General features: G+C 62.0%; 2 protein-coding genes across 2 annotated transcripts in view; both read right to left on the bottom strand.

Annotated features, from left to right (window-relative positions):
* Positions 1–26,054, bottom strand: part of LOC144279334 (alpha-1B-glycoprotein-like) — a 937,253-nt gene that overhangs the window by 141,634 nt on the left and 769,565 nt on the right. The window lies entirely within an intron of this gene.
* Positions 1–26,054, bottom strand: LOC144279246 (protein kinase C gamma type-like). Its single transcript, XM_077840735.1, is given in 19 exon segments — positions 1–123; positions 125–184; positions 1,241–1,381; positions 1,586–1,693; positions 1,886–1,966; positions 4,159–4,297; positions 4,418–4,480; positions 4,867–4,958; positions 7,871–8,044; positions 8,494–8,631; positions 9,189–9,218; positions 9,609–9,696; positions 11,058–11,192; positions 11,643–11,799; positions 15,283–15,414; positions 16,807–16,918; positions 18,533–18,615; positions 23,549–23,580; positions 25,888–26,054. Coding segments are annotated over 19 exon segments (2,055 nt in total).

Genomic DNA, 26,054 nt, shown 5'->3' with positions numbered 1-26,054 from the left:
TCAGACCATGGAGATGGGGGAGGTGGGGGGGCGCAGCGAGAGGTGCACGAAGTCAGGGTTGATGTAGGTGAAGCCCTGGAATTCGCTCTGGTCCAGCCCCGCCATGACCAGCTGGTCCGGGGGGGGTCAGCGTGGGCACCGCCCGCGTGAAAAACTTGTCAAAGTTCTCGCCACTCCTCCCACACTGGGACGGACAGACGGAGATGGCCCGAGAGAGAGGCGGACGGACAGCGAGACAGATCCAGACAGGGACGGACAGACAGCAAGACAGATGATGGAGTGGGAGGAGAGAAAGAAGAGCTGGGTTATTTCCTTTGGCCCCCACCCCTTCACTGTTCCCCCCACCCCAGCCCCACTCCCTCCGGCTCAAGACCCTAGTGACCCCACGCCTCCCCCTCACAGCACCACCTCCCTGTGGTCACATCGGGCTGGGGCAGAGCCACTCCCATGGGGTTCCCCTAATCGCATCAGAAGCCACATGTTCTATTGGGACCCCCGATTCCCTGTAGGGCCCCCACCGGCTCTGTGCGGGGGGGTCACTCTCCAGGCAGGGGGTACATGGAGGATAACGGGCGGGTCACTACTGGGTGGGGGGTGCAGGAAGCGGGATGGGAGGTCGTTCACCGGATGGGGGTGAAGGGCGGTTGGATAGGAGAGTCCACTCTCCAGGAAGGGGTTTGGAGAGCAAGGGCGGGGTCACTCTCCAGGCAGGGGTACATGGAGTGAGATGGGGGGGGGTCACTCACCGGATGGGGGGTGAAGGGCAGTGGGATGGGGGTCCACTCTCCAGGGGGGCATTTGGGGAGCAGGATGCAGAGGTCACTCACTGGGCAAGGGGTGCAGGGCGGTGGATGGGGAGGTCACTCTCCAGGAGGTGGAACACGGAGTGGGCTGGGGAGGGTCACTCTCCAGGAGGGGGGTGAAGGGCAGTTAGATAGGGGGGTCCACTCTCCAGGAGGGCATTTCGGGAGCAGGATGCGGGGTCACTCACCAGGCAGGGGGTGCAGGGCGGTGAGATGGGGGGGTCACTCTCCAGGAGGGGGAACACGGAGTGGGCTGGGGGGGGCACTCACCGGGCGGGAGGTTAAAGGCGGTAGGATGGGGGGGTTCACTCTCCAGGAGGGGGAACACGGAGTGGGCTGGGGGGGTCACTCACCGGGCAGGGGGTGCAGGGCAGTGGGATGGGGGGGTCACTCTCCAGGAGGGGGAACATGGAGTGTCCTGGGGGGGGGTCACTCACCGGGCGGGGGGTGAAGGGCGGCGGGATTTCCAGGCGCTCCAGGCTCTCCCAGTCCATCCAGCGGAAAAAGCCGTGTTCCCGGATGTCCTGCTCCCCGGCCGGCCCCGAGCCAAGGCGTTTCAGGGGGTGCTTGGTAAGGAACTGGGGAGGGGGAGACACGGTGACATCACCATCACGGAACTCCCAGACCAGCTGATGCGCCTCTCTCAGCCCCTTGAGGGGGGAGTACCCTCCCCTCACCCCAACTTGCACCCCGACACAGCTTCACCCCAGCCTGCCCCTCCCCCAGAAATTGGGGGGGGTCATAGGCCAGGGTGGCGCCCCCCCCCCAGGGGGGTCACTCACCCCTTTGCAGATGGAGACAGCCTCACGGGACAACGATTTCGGGTAGGACACCGTGTGCTCCATGATCGCCTGGAACAACTCGTCCTCGTCCTCCCCATCGAAGGGGGGCTGGGGGGAGAGCGGGTGGGGGGTCAGAGCCAGTCCCCCCCCTGCGGGATCTTCCCCCCCGCCCCAGAGCGCTGAGGCCAGGCAGTCCCATCAGCCCCCCCACAACCCACGGTGGAGTACTAGCACCAGGATTCACCCCCAGCCTCCCCCGCATAGGATCTATGCCCCCAGCCCCACCACACACACAATTACCTGCCCTGCTAGCATCTCATAGAGCAGCACCCCGAAGGACCACCAATCCACCGACTTCCCGTAGGGCTGGTAGGCAATTATCTAGGGCAGGGAAAAAGCGGGGGCAAGTTAGGGGGCTCCTACCCTGTGTCACAGGCCCCCAACTCCATGCTGGGTGGGGAGGGAAACATATTATGACAGAGGAAACTCCTCCCCACCCCACACAAGCCATGAGCTACAATGTCCTACACACACATGCACGGAGGAGACTTTAAAGGCACACTGCCCCTTTAAGAGTATCCCCCACCTGGCATAGTAAACTGGGATTTGGGGGAGGAGAACATCTGCAATGGGGGGGGGGGGCAGTGCTAAAGCACAGGAGGCGGGGCCAACCTTGCTAGAGCCTCTCCCATTGGTTTATCCCTTCCCTGCTCCCAACCCTAGGAGGTAATGTGGAGGGTGGGTAGGAAGAAGTCACTGCCAGGAGACCAGCCCCCCAAACAGCACACACGCTCTGTGTCACCCTGTACCCCACCACTTTTTCACTATTTGCATATGGCCACGTTATATTTTGTACAAAGCATGCCTTGTGAGGGATCATTTAAAAACTCATAATCTGCTGAACATCATTGTCTTGTGATAATGTGTGAACCAACATTGTATATGCAGTTATAAGATTTTACGATACGATTATTACTGAAACTTGTTGTAATTCAGGGTGACACCCACAAGCCAGTTTCTCAGAGACAAAGGCACACTGGCTCGTTGGAGCCATTACTTGTTTATTCGGACATTCAGCAGAAGTGGGGGAAGGTACAATTCATATGAAGGACTGATTGCACTGCCCATATGCCAGGAAACTGCCTAATCCCATGACTCAGCAAGGACTTTTTCAGCACAGGGGGTTGGAGCGTAAGAAGGGAGAACACACAACACACAAATGACCTCTCCTCTTCACCTTACATCTCTCTGCTCATAACGCCAATGAATACCGGAAGTACACTGAACTGAGGCGAGTGGGTCTAACTGGAAGGCTTTGCACATGGACTGCAGCAGGTTTTCGGGGGGTGAGAAATCCGTTGGCTTCCTAATTTTATTTAGCTGGGTAAAGTTTAGGAATTAGCTCACTGTTTTCTCTTTTATTTCTTTTGTAACCAATACTGACTTTTGTGCCTTAAACACTTATAATCACTTAAAATCATCTATCTTCCTCTAGTTACCACATGCATAAGCATTAACTTTTCCTGGCGCCGGTGGGTGTTCGACCCCACCCCACCCCCGCCCCGACCCCACCCCTGCCCCACCCCCTCCCGCCTCCATTCCAACCTCTTCCCCAAAATCCCCGCCCCAACTCCACCCCCTCCCTGCCCCTATTGGTCTCCTTCCCCAAATCCGCGCCCCGGCCCCGCTTCTTCCCTGAACACGCCACATTCCCCCTTCTCACCCCTCCCTCCCAGCGCTGGCCGCCATGAAACACCTGTTTCGCGGTGGCAAGCGCTGGGAGCTAGGGGGAGAAGCGGGACGCAGCGCGCTCAGGGGAGGAGGCAGAGCGCAGGCGGAGGGGCGGGGAGCTTGGCTGCCGGTGGATGCAGAGCACCCACAAATTTTTCCCCGTGGGTGCTCCAGCCCCGGAGCACCCACGGAGTCAGCACCTAAGACCACCCGTGTTTTATCCTTGTATCGAAGCCAGTGTGTTTCGGCTGAAGCGCTCGGGAAATCTCTCCTCAGGTTAACAAAGGTCCTGGTGCATCTTCGTGGTCCTGGTGCATCTTCATGGCCCTGGTGCATCTTCGTGCACCGTTTCTGGGGGCAGTGCCGGAGGTACAAGTCTGGGGTGCAAGGCTGGGGCACGGGCGGGTGTCGCCCTGGCGGAGCCGTCATGCAGCTCAGCTGGGTGCAACTTTGCATCCCGACGGCTGCAGGTGAGCAGAGCCCCGAGAGGCCGCTAGTCTCCAGCAAAGCGGCGTGAGAGGCACCATGGAGAATTAAAGGGACAGGACAGTTCAACAGTCCAGATCGTACCCAGGGGGATGTCGCCCCCCCACTCCCACCCCCAACCAGTCCTGGCTCCTGGGTTGTCTCCCTGGCTCTGGGAGGGGAGTGGCGTGTAGCGGTTAGAGCGGGGAGGGGGAGGGGGGCTGGGAGCCAGGACTCCTGGGTTTTCTCCCTGGCTCTAGGAGGGGAGTGGGGGCTAGTGGTTAGAGCGGGGAGGGGGGCTGGGAGCCAGGACTCCTGGGTTCTCTCCCCGGCTCTGGCAGAGGAGTGGGGTCTTGCGGCTGGATCGGGGGTGTTACCTCCGGGGCGATGTAGTCAGGGGTCCCGCAGAAGGTCCGGGTGGTCACTCCGGGGAAGATGTTCTCTTTGCACATCCCAAAGTCCGTGATCTTAATGTGGCCCTCGGCATCCAGCATCACGTTATCCAGCTTCAGATCCCTGTGGGGAGAGACAGGGCTGGGCTCTCGCCTCTAGGGGCCGCCAGCTCCCATCCGGCCCCAGGGTGGGTGGGGAGCCGAGACTGTAGCTAACAACCCGGCAGAGCCCGTGCCCACTCACCGATAGATGATGCCCTTGTTGTGCAGGAAGAAGAGGCCGATGGCGATCTCTGCGGCGTAGAACCTACAAGCCCGGGGTGGGGAGGGAGCCGGGGGGGGTGGGGATGGGCACAGAACAATCAAAGGTGACTAGCAAAATCGGTTCATCACCTTCAACGTCCCTTCAATGTCTTCACTGCTCCACGGCCACAGACCGTTTCACGGGGACCCCTCGCCCGGCGCTGGGATGCGACCACCTCTGGGGTGGGGCGCAGGGGCTGGTTATATGGGGCCTCCCTCCGTAGCACCGAAATGCAGCCCCTCTGGGGTGGGGCACGGGGGCTGGGTATCCGGGGACCCCTCGCCCGGCACGGGGATGTGGCCCCTCTGGGGTGGAGTGTGGGGGCTGGGTATCCGGGGACCCCTCGCCTGGTGCTGGGACACGGCCCCTTGGGGGCGAGCTGTACGTACATGGCATGAGGCTCCTTGAACTTCCCGACCTGCTGGATGTGGTACATGAGGTCTCCGCCATTGACGTACTCCATCACGAAATAGAGCCGGTCCTGGACGGGGTGGGTGAGACGGGGCCATGGGGGGCAGAACAGACCCACAGGTCCATCCACCCCAATGTCCTGCCCCCCCCGGATCAGCCCCACGGTCCCATCCACCCGCTTCCTGTCCCTCTGGATCAGCCCCACAGTCCCATCTATCCCTTTATCCTGCCCCCTCCCTGCCCCCCAGATCAGCCCCATCGGCCCATCCACCCCACTGCCCTGCCCCCTCACTTGATACCAGTCAGCTCTTTGTTTTTGGGGAACCAGGGCGCAGTATCTAGCCTGTCTGACTCATGAAAGACACCCCCCCCCCAACCAGTCTCTTCTTGAACCAAAACAGATCAGAGAAAAGGCTTGCAGAGAGCAGTGAAGGGCATTGGGAGACACACCTAGACCCCTCCTGACAAGATTAAGACATCTCCATTAGCATACAGAATGGAAAACAGAGACAACTCCCCTAGCCTCATCTGCATGAAAGATGGGACAGGGATTAGCATAAAGAATGAAGAACAGAGAACCGCACTGAACTCTGGGACCAGAAAAGCAGGGATCGCACTGCATCATGGGAATCTCTGCTCCAGATGTTAATGAACCTACGAGAAGACCCAATCCCATTTTGACCCCCTGGGGTTTTGGGGGTGGCCAAAGGGCACGGGCCACATAAACCTTCCCACATGCGGCCTGCGAGTGCTATCGACCTCCCCCGACCTAAGGGAGGGCGTGAAACTGGAAGGGCCTAGTGTAACTCCTACCAAGGAATGGGAGAGATGCTGGGGCATCCATGGGAACGTTGGTGGCTTTGAACTTCCCCAGGTCACTGGCTAAAGTGACCCTGCTCAGTTCGATCTCGACAGGGGGAGAGATGTGACGAAGTGGGACTGTTCTTAATGTTTCCTCTGAATAGTGTGGGGGTGCCTCAGTTTCCCCTAGGCAGTTCTTAAGTATCCAGGTGGTGGGATAAGGGTGTATGATCGTTGCAGAGCCCTAGAGGGCAGGTGTGTGCAGGGGTCTGGACACAGAGAATGGCCGACACCCTGTTTCTTGGCAACTGATGGCCTGGGCCCTTCCCCCCTGCAAGGTGAGAGCTAAAGGGTTGGAGAACAAAGGAATCAGGTGACCTCCTGGCCTGGGAAAGGGGAAAGCCCAGAGGAGGAGGGGCTGGAGGGAGTTTCAGTTTGGGGCTGGCTGGGACATGGAGTGAAGGGCAGACGGGGTTGTCTGGCTCACTGCCCCCCAAAATGGACCCGGCTGAGGGGTCCTGTTCTCTGCACCTACAAGCTCTGTGTTAGACCATGTTCCTGTCGTCTAATAAACCTTCTCTTTTACTGGCTGGCTGAGAGTCACGTCTGGCTGCAAAATTGGGGTGCAGGACCCTGTGGCTTCCCCAGGACCCTGCCTGGGCGGACTCGCTGTGGGAAGCGCCCGGAGGGGCAGAGGAGGCTGAATGCTCCGAGGTCAGACCCAGGAAGGTGGAAGCCGGGTGAGCTGTGTGTCCTGCAGACAGGCTGCTCCCAGAGAGGAGACTTCCCCAGAGTCCTGCCTGGCTTCGTAGGGAGCAGTTCCAGAGCATCGCTCAGGGACTCCGTGACAAGTGACAACCTACGCCTGCACACACCCAGCTCAGCAATTATCAGACCAATTCTAGTAATAAATCCTTGATGGAGATCCAAAATACTGAAAAACGAAAAGGAGTGCTCGTGGCACCTTAGAGACTAACAAATTTATTTGAGCAGAACACTGAATACAGCCTAGTTGCATTGTGAGCTCCCTGGAAGAAACCACCACCCATAGCCAGGAGTGATCAGCTCCTATTGTCTAGCCTAAAGAAAACCCTTAAGTCATCAGTTTACCTATAAACAAATCTCTTGTTCTCCCTTGAACCATTGTATTTTCTCTACAAAAATCCCTACACCCTCCAGTCAGTGCTCTGATGCACGGACCCAAACTCTGTATCAGATCCACTGGGACTCCATCATCTCCTGACTGAGCGTGCTGGGGGCTCTGCCTGTCTCCAGCACTCAGGACCCCCACCACCTGGGAACCCCGACCAGTTCACGCCTCATGGAGTGGGTGAGATTCCCCTCTCTCTCTCTCTCTCTCTGTTTTCCTTTCTGCCTCAGGTATTAACCTTTACTAATGAATGTTATGTTGGTTTAGGCTCTCTTTGTGTAGTTATCACTATTATTAAAAAAAAATAACTTTTATGGTTAAGCTGGTTGCTTCTCTCTCTCTCTCTCTCTGCACTTTACTCTTTTATGTTTTTTGCTTCCCCCATTTCCTCTGTCGTGATGCCTCTTTTACCTAAGTGAAAGATCCCTGCAGCGTCCCAAAATACTGTGGGGTTTGCTCCTCCAGTGGGTTACTACCCGTACAATTGTGACGTGAAAGTGGGATAGGGAGGTGGTAAACCTGTGGCATATAAGGGGGGCGGAGGGGCCAACTGAGAGTGCTTAACCCCACCCACTGAGTCCAGGGACCTACGAGGGGATCAGCTGGAGGGCGCGGATTGACCCAGTCTGCTTAGACGTGGGGGGGGGGGTGTGTTTCTAGGGCTGGAGAAACCCAGTCCTGGGGAACTGAGGTCCTGCAGGGTAGCTCCATTGGGAGGGGACTTGCAGAAGGAAGGAGGAGCGTCCCATGTGAACACACAAGCGGCAGACTGATAAAATTACAGAAAAAAAAGAAACCCCGCCACGCCCCAAAGAGCACCCTAATAAATCAGCATATCCCAAAGGAACGGGCATATCTGGTAACACCCGGATCAGCCCAACGGGCCCATCCACCCCGGTATCCCGCCCCCTCCCTGCCCCCCAGATAAGCCCCACGGGCCCATCTACCCCGGTATCCCGCCCCCTCCCTGCCCCCCTGGATCAGACCCATGGGCCCATCCACCCCTGTTTCCCGCCCCCCCGGCAGGGTACCGTGGTCTGGAAGGTGGAGTGCAGCTGGGTGAGGAAGTGCGGCCGGTCGCTCAGCGCCAGGACCCGCTTCTCCACCATGGTACATTCCACGTCGTCGTCCTGGATGATCACGTCCTTCTTCAGGATCTTGATGGCGTAGAGCTCGTCCGTGCCCCGCCGCTCGGCTAGCATCACCTGGGGGGGCCACAGCCCTGAGCCAGCCAGTCCCTGCCCTGGGGCCGGATCGGGGCCAGTGCCCCCTAGAGGGGAAAGGCCCCATCCCCTGCCCCCTGAGCCAGCCAGTCCCCACCCCGGGGCTGGGTGGGAGCTGGCGCCCCCTAGAGGGGAGGGGCCGAGTTATGTCTCTCTCCAGGACGTCCAGGGCCACTGTAAGACCACAGCTTTGGGGGGATGTGCAGGGAGAACGCCTTCCCGAGAGCGACCACCCCAACCTTCTGCAGCAGCCCCGTCGACATCGCCCCGGAGGTAGCACCCCCGCTCCAACCACCAGACCCCGCTCCCTTGCCAGAGCCGGGGACAGAACCCAGGCATCCGGGCTCCCAGCCCCCACGGCTCTAACCCACTAGGCCCACACTCCCCTCCCAGAGCCAGGGAGAGAACCCAGGTGTCCGGGGCGCCCTCACCTTCCCGAAGCTGCCCTTCCCCAGCACCATGAGGAAGTTGAAGTCGGAGATGTGGAAGCGGCTGGTCCCAAAGAAGCTGCCGTGCTTGGAGTCCGTGGGGCTGGGGGTGGGCGAGGGGCCCGGGCCGTGGCGCACCTTCTGTGGGGGGCAGAGATGGAGCACGGTGAGCGGCTAGCCGCAGCCTTAGGGGGAGGGGGAGCAGGTCGGGGGGAGGGAAGTTGGGGGGGCAGGGAGAGGTGGGTGGAACAGGGGCGGGGCCCCGGGGAAGGGGCAGAAAAGAGGTGGGACTGTGGGCGGGGTCACCAGCAGAAGAGGGGGAACAGTGGCAGGGCCACAGGCGCAAGGGGCGGGGAGGCCTTCCCCCCACTCCACAACTTGCTCACCCCCCGCCCCCAACCACTGGACCCCATGCCCCTCCCAGAGCCATGGAGAGAATCCAGGAGTCCTGGCTCCCAGCCCCCCCTGCTCTAACCACTAGACCCCACGGCCCTCCCAGAGCCGGGTAGAGAACCCAGGAGTCCTGGCTCCCAGCCCCTCCTCCCCGTTCTAACCACTAGACCCCATGCCCCACTGGGGTTGGCTTGCGGCTCTTTGCTGCCCTCTGCTGGAGAGAAGGGGAACTGCCACCCAGAGCATCACCAGCCTGGCCAGCCCCCCGCCCTCTGTGCCGAGGGGCCCCGAGCCCCAGGCGTTACCTGGTACAGCTCCAGGGGGTAGTTACAGGCCTGCAAGAGAGAGAGGGAGAGGGTCAGTGCCCAAACGCCGCGTCCCCCAGCCCAGGAGTCCCCACAGCTGCTGGGGACAGGGAGGGAGGGGGGCCGGACCGGGAATCTGTCCCCAGGCACCGGGGTTCATGCCCCGACTCCACAGTCATCTGGGCTTTGGGGGTTATGTCACAGCTGAAAGATAGGGTGCCTGTGTCACAGCACCCCCTGCCGAGCTCCCAACCTCGCTCCCTGCAGCGCAGCGCCCCCCCCCCAGTGCTGTACTCGGGCAACGGGGCCAGCACAGACTGCCAGCCCCCACCCTGGTCAAGCTGCCATCCAGTAACTAAACTGGCCCGGCCCCGCTTTGCCAGCGGGGCAGGAACAGGAGAGCTTTGGGGGAGGGGTTACCTCAAATTTCTGCAGCAGCTCACAATTTTCAGCATCAGCCACGGGGACATTGTAATACTCCCCTTCCTCCTGGTTGAGTAACTTGTACCTGAGACAGGGACAGAGACAGGGACAACACCGGGGGGGGGGGGGGGAAGCAAGGGATGGAAAGAAAGAAAGAAAGAAAGAAAGAAAGAAAGAAAGAAAGGCGGGTGCAAAGAAAATAAGTGAAAGTGTACAAAGGAGTTCAAAAGAGTGAAAGTGAGCAAAGAAAAAGTGAAAGTGAGAAGAAAGAAAAGGTGAAAGTGAAAAGAAAGGCGTGCAGAGAAAAAGTGAAGGGACACAAAGAAAGTGAAAGGGCAAAGAAAGAAAAAGTGAAGGGACACAAAGAAAGTGAAAGGGCAAAGAAAGTGAAAGGGCAAAGAAAGTGAAAGGGCAAAGAAAGTGAAAGGGCAAAGAAAGAAAAAGTGAAGGGACACAAAGAAAGTGAAAGAGCAAAGAAAGTGAAAGGGCAAAGAAAGAAAAAGTGAAGGGACACAAAGAAAGTGAAAGGGCAAAGAAAGAAAAAGTGATGGGGCGCAAAGAAAGTGAAAGGGCAAAGAAAGTGAAAGGGCAAAGAAAGTGAAAGGGCAAAGAAAGAAAAAGTGAAGGGACACAAAGAAAGTGAAAGAGCAAAGAAAGTGAAAGGGCAAAGAAAGAAAAAGTGAAGGGACACAAAGAAAGTGAAAGGGCAAAGAAAGAAAAAGTGATGGGGCGCAAAGAAAGTGAAAGGGCAAAGAAAGTGAAAGGGCAAAGAAAGTGAAAGGGCAAAGAAAGAAAAAGTGAAGGGACACAAAGAAAGTGAAAGAGCAAAGAAAGTGAAAGGGCAAAGAAAGAAAAAGTGAAGGGACACAAAGAAAGTGAAAGGGCAAAGAAAGAAAAAGTGATGGGGCGCAAAGAAAGTGAAAGGGCAAAGAAAGTGAAAGGGCAAAGAAAGAAAAAGTGAAGGGACACAAAGAAAGTGAAAGAGCAAAGAAAGTGAAAGGGCAAAGAAAGAAAAAGTGAAGGGACACAAAGAAAGTGAAAGAGCAAAGAAAGTGAAAGGGCAAAGAAAGAAAAAGTGAAGGGACACAAAGAAAGTGAAAGGGCAAAGAAAGAAAAAGTGACAGGGCGCAAAGAAAAACAAGTGCAACCATGAGCAAAGAAAGAAACATGGCGTGCGCGTGTGCAAAGGAAAAGCGTGACAGTGCAAAGGAAAAGAAAGACACGAGTGCAGAGGGGACGCAGGTGGAAAGGCGAGAGGGGCAGGAACCGCCCGGGGAGGGAGCACGGGGACGCAGCCGCGCCGAGGCAGCCGGGCACAGCAGCCGGGCGCAGACAAATACCCAAACAGACAGAACGGTGGAGAGAGAGAGCGAGAGTGAGCCATGGGCCTGGCTTCCCCCTCCCCTGCACGCCCCCCCCCCCAGGCGCAGCCCCCTCCCCCCTTACCATCCGTCCGCGTGTCCCTTGAGCAGCTCCGACACGCCGAAGGACATGGCTCCCATGAAGTCATTGCGCGAGGTGCGGTCCCAGTCCCACACCTCGACGGACAGCCGCCGCTCCATGTCTCCCGGCATCAGCGTGCTGGGGGCGGGATTCAAAGGGAGGGGGATTAAATCACCCACCCAGCCACCTGCCCCTTTAAGTGGGGGTGGGGGAGAATGTTTGCCCTCAGGACAAGACGTGCGGATAAAAGCCCTACTACTGCGGCTGCCGGGGGGATCTCCGGGGTGGCCCGGACTGCGTTGGAGGGGCTGCAGGATCCCGGTTTATTTTGCGGGGGAGGAGGAATCATGGCTGACAGGGGGGCTACTGTCCCCCCAACCCCAGGAGACGAGAGGGGGCACTCTGGGTATATGGGGAGAGTTCTTGGGCGGGGGGGGAGGATGTAGACACCTGCGGGAGCTCTGGCAGGCCCATGTTTCATGGCTGTGTCCAGACACCCGTGGGAGCTGTAGGGCCCCCATATCTCCTGTCCAGGCACGTACTTATGCCCACCTGCCCGCCCGCACCCCCCCTGCCCAGGGCACTCACAATAGGAAGGTCTCGTTCCACACGGGGTTCAGAGTGGATTTCACAGTCCGGGTTTTCTGCTTGCTCACGTTCTTGGGGTCCGGGATGAGCTTCAGCTTCACATAGGGGTCCGACAGCCCATTGGGGTCCATGGGGATGAGGTTCCGGGCCTCACCCACTAGAGGGGAGGGTCCACACATCAGCACGTGGCGCTGAGAGCTCAGTCGGAGCCCCTTCTAGGAGCGGGCCTGGGAGCCAGGACTCCTGCGTTCCATCCCCAGCCCAGACAGGGGAGTGGGGTCTAGTGGTTACCGCAGGGGTGGACTAGGAGCCAGGACTCCTGGGATCTATCCTCAGCTCTGGATGGGAGTGGGGTCTAGTGGTGAGAGCGGGACGGGGCTGAGAGCCAGGACTGCTGGGTTCTCTGCCCAGCTCTGGGTGGGGAGTGGGGTCTAGTGATTAGAGCAGAGGGCTGGGAGCCAGGACTCCTGGGTTCTCTCCCCACTGCTGACTCTGTGTTGTGCTGTAGTATCCCATGCCCTGGCCCGGGGGCAGCAGGACCGTGGTGGTGGTGGAGGGCTGCATGCAGGGAGGTGTCGAGGAATCCCCGTTATGTAAGCACGGCTCGACGGGTTTCTTTCCACCTCCTACACACTCCCGCTGGGAGCGCGCGAGTGTGAGGGAGGGTGCAAAGGGGAGAGGAGGAGAGTGCTGAGCTGCAGAGCTGGGAATGGAACCCAGGAGTCCTGGCTCCCGCACCCCCCCCCCGCTCTAACCACTATCCCCCACTCCCTCCCACAGCCAGGGAGAGAACCCAGGAGTCCTGGCTCCCAGCCCCTCCCGATCCAACCCACCAGACTTAGGCTGAGAGCACCTGGCAGCACAGCACCCCCTGAGGCCAGCAGTGACCGCCAGGAGAGTGCCCCCATTGAGCCCCTCTCTCCCCCCGCCCGATCCCTGCCACCGATTGCAAAGCAAAATCAAAGTCACCACTAGGTGGCAACCTTAGCCACTAAAACAGGGATAGACGGGGATGGGGTGTGTGGGGAGGGAAGGGCAGAGAGAGAGAGACGGGGATGGGGTGTGTGGGGAGGGAAGGACAGAGAGAGAGAGACGGGGATGGGGTGTGTGGGGAGGGAAGGGCAGAGAGAGAGAGAGAGAGAGGGATGGGATGTGTGGGGAGGGAAGGACAGAGAGAGAGAGAGAGAGAGAGGGATGGGATGTGTGGGGAGGGAAGGACAGAGAGAGAGAGAGAGAGAGAGAGAGAGGGATGGGGTGTGTGGGGAGGGAAGGACAGAGAGAAAGAGAGAGAGAGAGACGGGGATGGGATGCGTGGGGAGGGAAGGACAGAGAGAGAGAGAGACGGGGATGGGATGCGTGGGGAGGGAAGGACAGAGAGAGAGAGAGAGAGAGAGAGAGAGAGACGGGGATGGGATGCGTGGGGAGGGAAGGACAGAGAGAGAGAGAGAGAGAGAGACAGACGGGGATGGGGTGTGTGGGGAGGGAAGGACAGAGAGAGAGAGACGGGGATGGGGTGCGTGGGGAGGGAAGGACAGAGAGAGAGAGAGAGAGACGGGGATGGGGTGCGTGGGGAGGGAAGGACAGAGAGAGAGAGAGAGAGAGAGAGAGACGGGGATGGGGTGCGTGGGGAGGGAAGGACAGAGAGAGAGAGAGAGAGACGGGGATGGGGTGCGTGGGGAGGGAAGGACAGAGAGAGAGAGAGAGAGAGAGAGAGACGGGGATGGGGTGCGTGGGGAGGGAAGGACAGAGAGAGAGAGAGAGAGACGGGGATGGGGTGCGTGGGGAGGGAAGGACAGAGAGAGAGAGAGAGAGACGGGGATGGGGTGCGTGGGGAGGGAAGGACAGAGAGAGAGAGAGAGAGACGGGGATGGGGTGCGTGGGGAGGGAAGGACAGAGAAAGAGAGAGAGAGAGAGACGGGGATGGGATGCGTGGGGAGGGAAGGACAGAGAGAGAGAGAGAGAGAGACGGGGATGGGATGTGTGGGGAGGGAAGGACAGAGAGAGAGAGAGAGAGAGAGAGAGACGGGGATGGGGTGCGTGGGGAGGGAAGGACAGAGAGAGAGAGAGAGAGAGAGACGGGGATGGGGTGCGTGGGGAGGGAAGGACAGAGAGAGAGAGAGAGACGGGGATGGGATGTGTGGGGAGGGAAGGACAGAGAGAGAGAGACGGGGATGGGGTGCGTGGGGAGGGAAGGACAGAGAGAGAGAGAGACGGGGATGGGGTGCGTGGAGGGAGGGAGGGAGGGATAGAGAGAGGCGGGGGGATGGATGAACAGATGGATGGACAGAGAGATGGGAGGATGGAGGGATAGATAGATATAGTGAAGGGGAGGGAGGGAGGGATGGATAGAGAGATAGAGACAGATGTGGGCAGGGGATTGGAGAGACAGAGACAGATGCTGGGGGAGGGGTTGGAGGGACAGACAGATGCGGGGGGAGGGTCAGATAGACAGACAGGCAGATGCGGGGGGAGGGGTTGGGGAGACAGACAGATGCCCGGGGGGGGGGGTTGAAGAGGCAGACAGACAGACAGATGCCGGGGGGGGGCTGGAGGGAGGGACAGACAGACAGACAGCTGGGGGGGATTGGAGGGACAGACAGATGCTGGGGTGGGGTTGGAGGAACAGACAGACAGCTGGGGAGGTTGGAGGGACAGACAGACAGATGCTGGGGGCGGGGGGGGGGGTTGAAGAGGCAGACAGACAGACAGACGCCGGGGGGGGGCTGGAGGGAGGGACAGACAGACAGACAGCTGGGGGGGATTGGAGGGACAGACAGATGCTGGGGTGGGGTTGGAGGAACAGACAGACAGCTGGGGAGGTTGGAGGGACAGACAGACAGATGCTGGGGGCGGGGGGGGGGGGTTGAAGAGGCAGACAGACAGACAGATGCCGGGGCGGGGTTGGAGGGACAGACAGATGCCTGGGGGTGGGGTTGGAGGGACAGACAGACAGATGCCCGGGGGTGGGGTTGAAGAGGCAGACAGACAGACAGATGCCAGGGGAGGGGGGGGATGGAGGGACAGACAGACAGATGCCGGGGCGGGGTTGGAGGGACAGACAGATGCTGGGGCGTAGTTGGAGGGACAGACAGACAGATGCCCGGGGGGGGGTTTGAAGAGGCAGACAGATGCCGGGGGGGGGGTTGGAGGGACAGACAGACAGCTGGGGGGGGGGTGGTTGCAGGGACAGACAGACAGCTGGGGGGGGGGGTTGCAGGGACAGACAGACAGCTGGGGGTGCCAGCCCTACAGTGCTACGGCTGAGGAGCCCCCTCTGGCTGAACCCCACACGGGCGCTCGGGTTGCCTTGAACTTCGCTGTGTTTGGGGGGGGACGGGGGGTAAGTCAGGGATCCAAATTTGGGGCGATCGGAGCCCAGGCTCCCAAGGTGCAGCCCCCCACCCCCCAGCCTCTTTCCCAAGCTGATCCGTTCTAGCCAGGGCCTCGGTGCCCCCCCCCCCCCCAGCAGCCCCTCGTCATCCCCCCCAGCAAGAGCCCGGCCCCTGGGGGTGTCCGTGGGGAGAGCCGGTGGTGGCCAAACCCGAGGCCTGTGGGGAGCGGGCAGCGGCCCGGAGAAACCCCCCTCCAGCGGCGCGGGGAGCGTCTACACCACGGCAGGGCCCCCGCCCCCCCCCCGTACCGAAGACGCGGATCTCCTCCCCGCCGAGCCTCTCGATGCGGAGCTGCAGGCGGCCCCGGCGTTCGGTGTGATCCACCCCGCACAGGCTGGGCACGCACTGCACGCAGCGCTTGTGCACGCTCATCTCGCAGCCTGCGGGGGGCGCCAGAGAGTGAGGGGGGGAGAAGGGGCTCTCGCCCCTAGGCCGCCGCCCCCCGCCCCGTGCAGCCCTAACGGCCCGCCCCTGGGTCTCGCTCCCGCCCCCCCCCCACACCCCCCAGGCCTGGCCCCCAGCCCCATCTCGCGCCCCCCCCACACCCCCCAGGCCTGGCCCCCAGCCCCATCTCGCGCCCCCCACACACCCCCCCAGGCCTGGCCCCCAGCCCCATCTCGCCCCCCCCACACACACACCCAGGCCTGGCCCCCAGCCCCATCTCGTGCCCCCCCACACACCCCCAGGCCTGGCCCCCGGCCTCATCTCGTGCCCCCCCACACACACCCCCAGGCCTGGCCCCCCGGCCTCATCTCACCCCCCCCACACACACACCCAGGCCTGGCCCCCAGCCCCATCTCGTGCCCCCCCACACACCCCCAGGCCTGGCCCCCGGCCTCATCTCGTGCCCCCCCCACACACCCCCCCAGGCCTGGCCCCCAGCCCCATCTCGCGCCCCCCCCACACCCCCCAGGCCTGGCCCCCAGCCCCATCTCGCGCCCCCCACACACCCCCCCAGGCCTGGCCCCCAGCCCCATCTCGCCCCCCCCCACACACACACCCAGGCCTGGCCCCCAGCCCCATCTCGTGCCCCCCCACACACCCCCAGGCCTGGCCCCCGGCCTCATCTCGTGCCCCCCCACACACACCCCCAGGCCTGGCCCCCGGCCTCATCTCACCCCCCCCACACACACACCCAGGCCTGGCCCCCAGCCCCATCTCGTGCCCCCCCACACACCCCCAGGCCTGGCCCCCGGCCTCATCTCGTGCCCCCCCACACACACCCCCAGGCCTGGCCCCCGGCCCCATCTCGTGCCCCCCCCACACCCCCAGGCCTGGCCCCCGGCCTCATCTCGTGCCCCCCCCCCACACACCCCCAGGCCTGGCCCCCGCCCCCATCTCGCACCCCCACACACACCCCCAGGCCTGGCCCCTGCCCCCATCTCACGCCCCCACACACACCCCCAGGCCTGGCCCCTGCCCCCATCTCATGCCCACCCCCCACACACCCCCAGGTCTGGCTCCTCCCCCCATCTTGCACCCCCACACACACCCCCAGGCCTGTCCCCCGGCCCCATCTCGTGCCCCCCACACACCCCCCCAGGCCTGGCCCCTTGCCCCCATCTCGCCCCCCCCACATCCCCCAGGCCTGGCCCCCGCCCCCATCTCGCGCCCCCCCCACACCCCCAGGCCTGGCCCCTGCCCCCATCTTGCGTCCACCCACCCCCCCACACACCCCCAGGCCCACCCCCTCCCTGCTCACCCCTGCCCCTTCCCATCCCCCCACCTTGCTCCCGCCCCACCTGCCCAGCGTCCCGCCCACCCGCACTCACAGGAGCACTTCATGCCCTGGTGCACCAGCCCGTAGAGCAGGGAGCCGCAGTGGTCGCAGAAAGTCGGGCTGCTGTAGCTGTGGATCTTGAACTTGTGCTTGCTCCGGGGGTCCTGGGGGGGCGGGGGGAGAGCAGACAGATCAGAGCCCCCCCCAGCAGGTGAGGGGGGTGCGAGCTCACAGTCTGTGCAGGCACCGAGTGCGAGTTTGCACGGGGGGCGTGCAAGGCTAGCCGCACAGACCAGAGGTGCAAGCGGGAGGGTGAACGTTCTCACCCAAGGGCATGTCTGAGTGTGCCCACGGGAGCCGGCACGGGGAACGGGCCGGCCTGTGCCAAGGGAGGCAGGTGCACAAGTGTGTTGGAGTGTGCAGACATGAGCTTGCATGGGGTGTGCGCGATTGTGTGTCCATGTGCACACTTAAGCTTGCCCAGAAGGCGTGGGTTTGTATGCATGTGCAAGGGGTGTCAACATGAGCTTGCACAGGGAATTGCACACACGTGTGAGCGTGCGAACGTGAGCTTGACTGGGGAGTGGTGTGCATATGCAAAGGACGGAGCACGCCCAAGTGAGCGTCAGCATGCCTGAGTGTGCACAACTTGCACCGATGGATACACAAGCATCTAGATGTGAACAAGTGAGCTTGAATAGGGTATACATGCGTGTGTGCAGATGCACACACGTGAGCTGGCATGGAGGGTGTGCATTTGTGAGGATGTGCAAGGGGTGTAAGCATGAGCTTGCACAAGAAATTGCACACAAGTGCGTGCAAGTGTGAGCTTGTATGGGGAGCGGGCATGCGTGTGCAAAGTGGAGAGCGTGCATGTGTGTGCCTAAGCGTGCACAGGGGAGCTTGCACAAAGGAATGCATGAGCATATCTGCGTGTGCAAATGCGAGTTTCCACAGAGAGGGTGCAAGCGTGCAGGTGCGTGCAAGTGGTGTGAATGTGAGCTTGCCCAGGGAATTGCACGAGTAGCTAGCACGGGCTGAGCGTGCAAGAGGGGAAGGTGAGCGTGCAGAGGGCCCTGCACAGGTGCCCAAAGGGGAGTTACACACGGCGAACACGTGTGTGCGCGCAAGGGGGGGGAACACAACCGTGCACAAGGCTGTGTGTTTCTAAGCAGTATGAACGGGGGGGGGAGGCGGGGGGTGCATGGAAGAGATGTGACTGCTGACGCCATTCCGGCATCCTTTCCCTCCCGCTCTCTTCTCCTCTTCCACCCCGCTTCCTCCTTCCCCCTCTCCAGGCCAAGGACAGTAGAATCTGGGCCATGCTCCGCCCCCCACTCGGGCAGTAAAAATAGCAGGTGAAATTGGGACACTCACCTGGGGGCCACGGGCTCCTCCCCCACCAAAGTATTTCCTCCAACGCCAGGGACAGAACCCAGGAGTCCTGGCTCCCTGGCCCCCATCCCCACTCTAACCGCTAGACCCCACTCCCCTCCCAGAGCAGGGGACAGAACCCAGGAGTCCTGGCTCCCTGGCCCCCATCCCCACTCTAACCGCTAGACCCCACTCCCCTCCCAGAGCAGGGGACAGAACCCAGGAGTCCTGGCTCCCTGCCCCCCATCCCCACTCTAACCGCTAGACCCCACTCCCCTCCCAGAGCAGGGGACAGAACCTACGAGTCCTGGCTCCCTGCCCCTCCCCCCAAACCTCTAGACCCCCACCCCACTCTCAGAGCCAGGGACAGGACCCAGGAGTTCTGGCAGCCATCTGTCACTCACATCTGTCTGGGGTCCTTTCCCGGCTCCCGGGCATTCGAAGGTGACAAACTCATGGCACCGTTTGTGTACAACGAAGCTGCAGACTTGGCGGGGTGGGCGAGGGGGGGGGCAGACGGGGGGGGGAAATAGAGACATTAGCAGAGCAAGCTCAGGACAGTAACAGCGACACCCCCCCCCGCCCCATTCAGACCCCTCCCAGAACCCAGATTCGGGGCAGGGAAATCCTGGCTCAACGGACCCCTAGACTCATAGGTTTATAGCACCTCCTCTCCGCTGTGGGGGGACGGGCCCCCCACAACTCTGGGACAGCCAGCACCAGAGGGACAGGCCAGCTGGGGCAGTGGGGGATGGTTCGGGGGTAGGGGTGGGTTGGGGGGGGACAGCTCAGCATGTTGAGGGAAGGTTCAGGGTGAATTGGGGGGCAGGGTTGAGGTTGGGAGGGAAGGTTCAGTGCGGTCGAGGATAAGTTTGGGAGGGATGTTTTGGGGGGTTGAAGAGAAGATTCAGTGGGTTTGGGGTGAGTTTGGGGCGAAGGTTCAGAAGAGTTTTGGGGGACAGGTCGGGGGAGTCAGACTGAGTTGGGGGGATGAGTCAGGGGAGTTGGTGGAGTCGGGGGGACAGGTCGAGGGAGTTGGGGTGAGTCGGGGGGATGGGTCAAGGGGGCGAGTCAGGAGAAGGCTCAGGGATGAGTCGGGGGGCTCGTGGGAATTGGGGTGAGTCGGGGGGACGCGTCGGGGGAGTTGAGGGATGGATCGGGGGAAGGCTGAGGGATGAGTGGGGGCGATGGGTTGGGGAGTCGGAGTGAGTTGAGGGGGAAGAGTTGGGGTCAGTCAGGGGGGCGGATCAAGGGAGTTGGGGGGACGAGTCGGGAGAAGGCTCAGGGACAAGTCGGGGTGTCGGGGGAGTTTGGGTGAGTGGAGGGGCCCACTCAGGGGAAGTCTCAGGGATGAGTCGGGGGGGGCAGAGGACAGCTTGGGGGGGTCGTTTCTCTCCCCTTCCCCCTCTCACGGCATCTTAAGGCTCCAAGGAGCGAGACGGGGAGATCTGGAAGACGGGTCTCCATGGAAACAGGCAGGAGCAGAAACCACAAGAGCCAGGAGCTGGGGGGGCGGCAGATAGGACTTGGGGGGGGGGGCAAGGTGTGGGCTTGACTCCCCCATGCATCCTGAGAGCCGGCCAGCCCCCCCATGCCACACAGGCTGCTCCCTGCTCCCACCACTAGACCCACAGCCAGGAATAGAACCCAGGAGTCCTGGCTCCCACCCTCAGTCAAGCTTTCTGCCCCGGGTGGGGAGTGATGGGGGCCCCCAGGGATCTGGACTGGGACAAAGCAAACTCATTACCTACGGGGGTGGGGATGCAATGAACAATCCCCCCTTGGGGACTTGCCTGATGGTTCCCATGGCAACAGCTCCCCCACATCGCCTCCCCCTGGCCAGCTGCACCAAGAAGTGAAGGGAGGAGGGGGTGTCCGGGAACCTGCTGCATCCCACCTCTGCCACCAGCCGCCCGGGCTCTGCCAGTCTCCCAGGGGGCTCCCCCCTTCCAACTGCTGAGGTTCCAGGGGGGACCCCTGTTCCCCCCACAGCCCTGAGCTCCCCCTGCCCAGGGTCCATCCAGCACCCTGTTGCTCACACTCCCGCCCCACATAGCCACACGCACCAGCCGTATCCTGGGGCAAATGCTCGCCCCCCGTCGTTCTCCCCACCACACACCCCGTGTGCACGCTCCCCCCATCGCGACCCACCTTGACAGTGCCTCCTGCACACCCACCCCTGCACACACCCCAGAAATGCTGCACAACGTGGGGCCATCCCTGTGCACGCCCAGCCATGCTTGTGCCAACCTACCCCTTCCTTGTACGCATCCTCCCGCCGCTCTGCTGCATTAATACCAAGGGTCTGCATGCACACCCCAACCCACACTCGGGCCAATGTACACAAACATGCACACACTCATGCACATGCAAACACCACACGTGTCCAAAGCCACAAACTTGTGCATATACACACATGCACCTGCATACCCCGGTGCATGTGTGCAAAGGGGCGTACGTGTGCAACCCCTGCACGTGTGCCAATTCACACACTAGTGCATGCCTCCTGCACACATGCAAATGCACACACACCCTGCACCATTGTGCAAATGCGTACACTCATACAGATGCACTCGTGCAAATGCACACCAATTCACACGCCCAGCCACTAATCCCCCAGATCTGCACCCACCCGCTCTACCTTGCTGCACCAACACACACACGTGTGCAAAAGCTGACCCACTTGTGCCCACGGCCGACATGTCTTGCCAGTCGCGCCAACAGTCTCCACATGGACCGACCCTCACCGGTGTGTAAAGGCACCCGCCGCCTAGCCTCTGGCCACACACTTGTGCAAGGGCGTCTGTGCCACACACCCCCATGTGCTATCTCGGCACCTGCACACCTGGCCCCACACCCTGACACACTCATGCACATCCCCAGCAGCTTGACACTAATACCTCACTTGCTCTTGCACACCCAGCCCCCAAATATGTCCACCACCACAGCCTCCCCCACATCACCGTGTACAACTCGTCACACTCCCCTCCACCCACCCCGTCTGCACACACCCCACCCACCCGTCACATCCCCCTCTACCCACCCCCATGTGCACACACCCACACCCACCCGTCCCATCCCCTTCCACCCATCACATGTTGTGACGAAGTGGGACTGTTCTTAATGTTTCCTCTGAATAGTGTGGGGGTGCCTCAGTTTCCCCTATGCAGTTCTTAAGTATCTAGGGGGTGGGATAAGGGTGTATGATCGTTGCAGAGCCCTAGAGGGCAGGTGTGAGCAGGGGTCTGGACACAGACAATGGCCGACACCCTGTTTCCTGGCAACTGATGGCCTGGGCCCTTCCCCCCTGCAAGGTGAGAGCTAAAGGGCTGGAGAACAAAGGAATCAGGTGACCTCCTGGCCCAGGAAAGGGACAAAGCCCAGAGGAGGAGGGGCTGGAGGGAGTTTCAGTTTGGGGCTGGCTGGGACATGGAGTGAAGGGCAGACGTGATTGTCTGGCTCACTGCCCCGCAAAATGGACCCAGCTGAGGGGTCCTGTTCTCTGCACCTACAAGCTCTGTGTTAGACCATGTCCCTGTCGTCTAATAAACCTTCTGCTTTACTGGCTGGCTGAGAGTCACGTCTGACTGCGGAGTTGGGGTGCAGGACCCTCTGGCTTCCCCAGGACCCCGCCTGGGCGGACTCGCTGGGGGAAGCGCACGGAGGGGCAGAGGAGGCTGGAGGCTCCGAGGTCAGACCCAGGAAGGTGGAGCCGGGGGAGCTGTGTGTCCTGCAGACAGGCTGCTCACAGGAAGGCGACTGCCCCAGAGTCCTGCCTGGCTGCGTGGGGAGCAGATCCAGAGCATCGCCCAGGGACCCCGTGACACATGTGCACACACCCCACCCACCCATCACATCCCCTCCACCCGCCCCGTGTGCGCTCCCCCTTCCTCCCACCCCCACGTGCACACACCCCCCCACGCACGCATCACCCCCCCTCCACACACACCCCTGTGTACACACCCCCCCACCCCCAGTGAGGACACTCTAAGAACCACCCCCCTCCCATCTATTTGGTCCCCCCCCACCACCACTTAACACTCAGATCATGCCCCCACCACACTGGGCCTCATGCTGCCAGCTGGGGACCGGGGGGGGGGGGACGGGGGACGGGGGGGACAGAGTCCACTAGAAACTCTCCCCCCACCAGCTCTAGGACTGGCAGGAATCCCCACCCCCATTTTACACATGAGGAGCCCAACACACACGCCCCCGCAGTCCCTCTCGCCCACCCTGCCCAGACCTGCTCCCCCAGTTCATCACTGGCCAATCGACCATAGAGCCACGCCCCCATTCGGAGCATATGGGGATTTCCCCATTATCCCCCCCCCAACACACATACACACACACATATACCTGCGGGAGGGGGGAGGCAGGAAGAAATCTCCCCACCCCACCCAGAACCCCCAGATCCCCTACACAACCGCCCAGCTAGCCCCACTGGCCTCCTACCCCACATGCAGCCCCCCCCCACACACACACAACTCCCCTAAACACAAAAGCCCCACATCCTCCACCCCCAGCCCCCACAAATCCACACTCCCCTCCCAGAGCCAGGCAGAGAACCCAGGAATCCTGGTTCCCAGCCACCTGCCTGCTCTAACCCAGCAAGGCCGGTGCCAAAGCCACCCCACATCCCTGGCCCTGGGACTTTTGCTCCTGGGTGTCTGGCCAGGAGGTCAAAGAGCCCCACGTCACTGCAGAGAACCCAGGAGTCCGGCTCCCAGCTCTCCTGCTCTAACCGCTAGATCGCGCTCCCCTCCCAGAGAACCCCAGGAGTCCTGACCCCCAGTTGTCAAAGAAGCTTAAAGAATAAAGCTTCAAGCGTTTGAAAGGTCACCTGGTATTAGGTATTTTGGGGCTTTTTTCAAGCAGAAACATGGAATTTTCCAGCCAGTCCCTAAAATAGCCGGAGTCAAGAAATCTAGTTCAGAGCCTAACAGAGCCATGGGCTGTGTGCTGGGAACAGGCTGCAATGCTCCCCCCTGACATGCGACCACACCTGGAGTGGGGCACGGGGGCTAGTTATACCGGGACCCCTCGCCCGGTGCTGAGACGCGGCCCCTCTGGGGTGGGGCGTGGGGGCTGGTTATGCTGGGAGCCCTCGCCCGGTGCAGAGACACGGCCCCTCTGGGGTGGGGCTTGGGGGCTGGTTATGCTGGGAGCCCTCGCCCGGTGCAGAGACGCGGCCCCTCTGGGGTGGGGTGCGGGGGCTGGTTATGCCGGGATCCCTCGCCCGGCGCTGGGACGTGGCCCCTCTGGGGTGGGGTGCGGCTGTGCAGGGGTTGGTTATGCCATCAGCAGAAGGCAGAAGAGAGGACCCCAAGGCTGAGAGTGGGAGTGACTGTCTCCCCCAAAGTATGGCTCTCAGTGGAGTGGGGGGGGTCACTGACCCTGCAGGGCGCGGGGGGGTCTCTTACCTAGACACTGCAGTCCCTGCTTCCCAATCCCCCTAAAAGCAAGAGAGAAACACAATGTTACTCTGGGGCTCACAGCTGTCATGAGTTGCCCACACTCAGCTCACCCCAATACACATATTTAACATGCACCCCACTCCTCCCCTGCCCTAACATCTGCTATGCCACAAAGTAGGAGGCTGGGAGCCAGGACTCCTGGGTTCTATCCCGGCTCTGGGAGGGGTGTGGGGGCTCGTGGTTAGAGCAGGGGGCTGGGAGCCAGGACTCCTGGGTTCTGTTCCCGGCTCTGGACCAACCAGTCCCTCTATGCTAAGACTAAAGGAAGGGCAGCAGCAGCAGAGCCGTGGGGGGGCGGTGAAGTGGGAAGGGGATGAGATGGGGGGTTCTGGGGGGGGTCTCACCAGATGAAGTCAGCGCAGTGGCTGCAGAATGTGGGCTGGGGGGGCACTAGGGGGGGTCTCACCAGATGAAGTCGGTGTAGTGGCTGCAGAAAGTGGGCTGGGGGTATTGGGGGGGCGCTAGGGGGGGTCTCACCAGATGAAGTCGGTGCACTGGCTGCCAAACGTGGGCTGGGGGTATTGGGGGGCACTAGAGGGTGCTGGAGGGGTGCTAGGGGGGTCTCACCAGATGAAGTCGGTGCAGTGGCTGCCAAACGTGGGCTGGGGGCATTGGGGGGACGCTAGGGGGGTCTCACCAGATGAAGTCGGTGTAGTGGCTGCAGAACGTGGGCTGGGGTATTGGGGGGACGCTACGGGGTGCTGGGGGGCGCTGGGGGGGTCTCACCAGATGAAGTTGGTGCAGTGGCTGCCAAACGTGGGCTGGGGGCATTGGGGGGGCGCTAGGGGGGTCTCACCAGATGAAGTCGGTGCAGTGGCTGCAGAACGTGGGCTGGGGTATTGGGGGGACGCTACGGGGTGCTGGGGGGCGCTGGGGGGGTCTCACCAGAGGAAGTCGGTGCAGTGGCTGCCAAACGTGGGCTGGGGGCATTGGGGGGGCGCTAGGGGGGCGCTAGGGGGGTCTCACTAGATGAAGTCGGTGCACTGGCTGCCGAACGTGGGCTTGGGGCATTGGGGGGGGCGCTGGGGGTGCTGGGGGGGCGCTAGGGGGGTCTCACCAGATGAAGTCGGTGCAGTGGCTGCAGAAGGTGGGCTGGGGGCATTGGGGGGGCGCTGGGGGTGCTGGGGGGCGCTAGGGGGGTCTCACCAGATGAAGTCGGTGCAGTGGCTGCAGAAGGTGGGCTGGGGGCATTGGGGGGGGCGCTGGGGGGCGCTAGGGGGGTCTCACCAGATGAAGTCGGTGCAGTGGCTGCAGAAGGTGGTCTGGGGGCATTGGGGGGGAGCTAGGGGGTGCTGGGGGGGTCTCACCAGATGAAGTCGGTGCAGTGGCTGCAGAAGGTGGGCTGGGGGCATTGGGGGGGAGCTAGGGGGTGCTGGGGGGGCGCTAGGGGGGTCTCACCAGATGAAGTCGGTGCAGTGGCTGCAGAAGGTGGGCTGGGGGCATTGGGGGGGAGCTAGGGGGTGCTGGGGGGGTCTCACCAGATGAAGTCGGTGCAGTGGCTGCAGAAGGTGGGCTGGGGGCATTGGGGGGGAGCTAGGGGGTGCTGGGGGGGCGCTAGGGGGGTCTCACCAGATGAAGTCGGTGCAGTGGCTGCAGAAGGTGGGCTGGGGGCATTGGGGGGGCGCTAGGGGGTGCTGGGGGGGCACTAGGGGGGTCTCACCAGATGAAGTCGGTGCAGTGGCTGCAGAAGGTGGGCTGGGGGCATTGGGGGGGCGCTGGGGGGGCGCTAGGGGGGTCTCACCAGATGAAGTCGGTGCAGTGGCTGCAGAAGGTGGGCTGGGGGCATTGGGGGGGAGCTAGGGGGTGCTGGGGGGGCGCTGGGGGGGGTCTCACCAGATGAAGTCGGTGCAGTGGCTACAGAAGGTGGGCTGGGGGCATTGGGGGGGCGCTGGGGGGCGCTGGGGGGTGCTGGGGGGGCGCTAGGGGGGTCTCACCAGATGAAGTCGGTGCAGTGGCTGCAGAAGGTGGGCTGGGGGCATTGGGGGGGCGCTGGGGGTGCTGGGGGGGCGCTAGGGGGGTCTCACCAGATGAAGTCGGTGCAGTGGCTGCAGAAGGTGGGCTGGGGGCATTGGGGGGGCGCTGGGGGTGCTGGGGGGGCGCTAGGGGGGTCTCACCAGATGAAGTCGGTGCAGTGGCTGCAGAAGGTGGGCTGGGGGCATTGGGGGGGCGCTGGGGGGGCGCTAGGGGGGTCTCACCAGATGAAGTCGGTGCAGTGGCTGCAGAAGGTGGGCTGGGGGCATTGGGGGGGCGCTGGAGGTGCTGGGGGGGCGCTAGGGGGGTCTCACCAGATGAAGTCGGTGCAGTGGCTGCAGAAGGTGGGCTGCTTGAAGAATCGCGCCGTGAATTTGTGGCTCTTGACCTCGTGGATCACCTTCTGGCGCAGCGCCCCCTTGCGGCAAAACAGCGGCTTGGCCAGGCACTCCAGCTCGGTGGGCGAGGTGACCAGCGCCAT

The sequence above is a fragment of the Eretmochelys imbricata genome, chromosome 23 (assembly GCF_965152235.1).
Source record: "Eretmochelys imbricata isolate rEreImb1 chromosome 23, rEreImb1.hap1, whole genome shotgun sequence".
NCBI classification, from domain to species: Eukaryota; Metazoa; Chordata; order Testudines; family Cheloniidae; genus Eretmochelys; species Eretmochelys imbricata.
The sequence above is the reverse complement of the archived record's forward strand: the minus strand, read 5'-3'. Positions and strand labels throughout refer to the sequence as shown.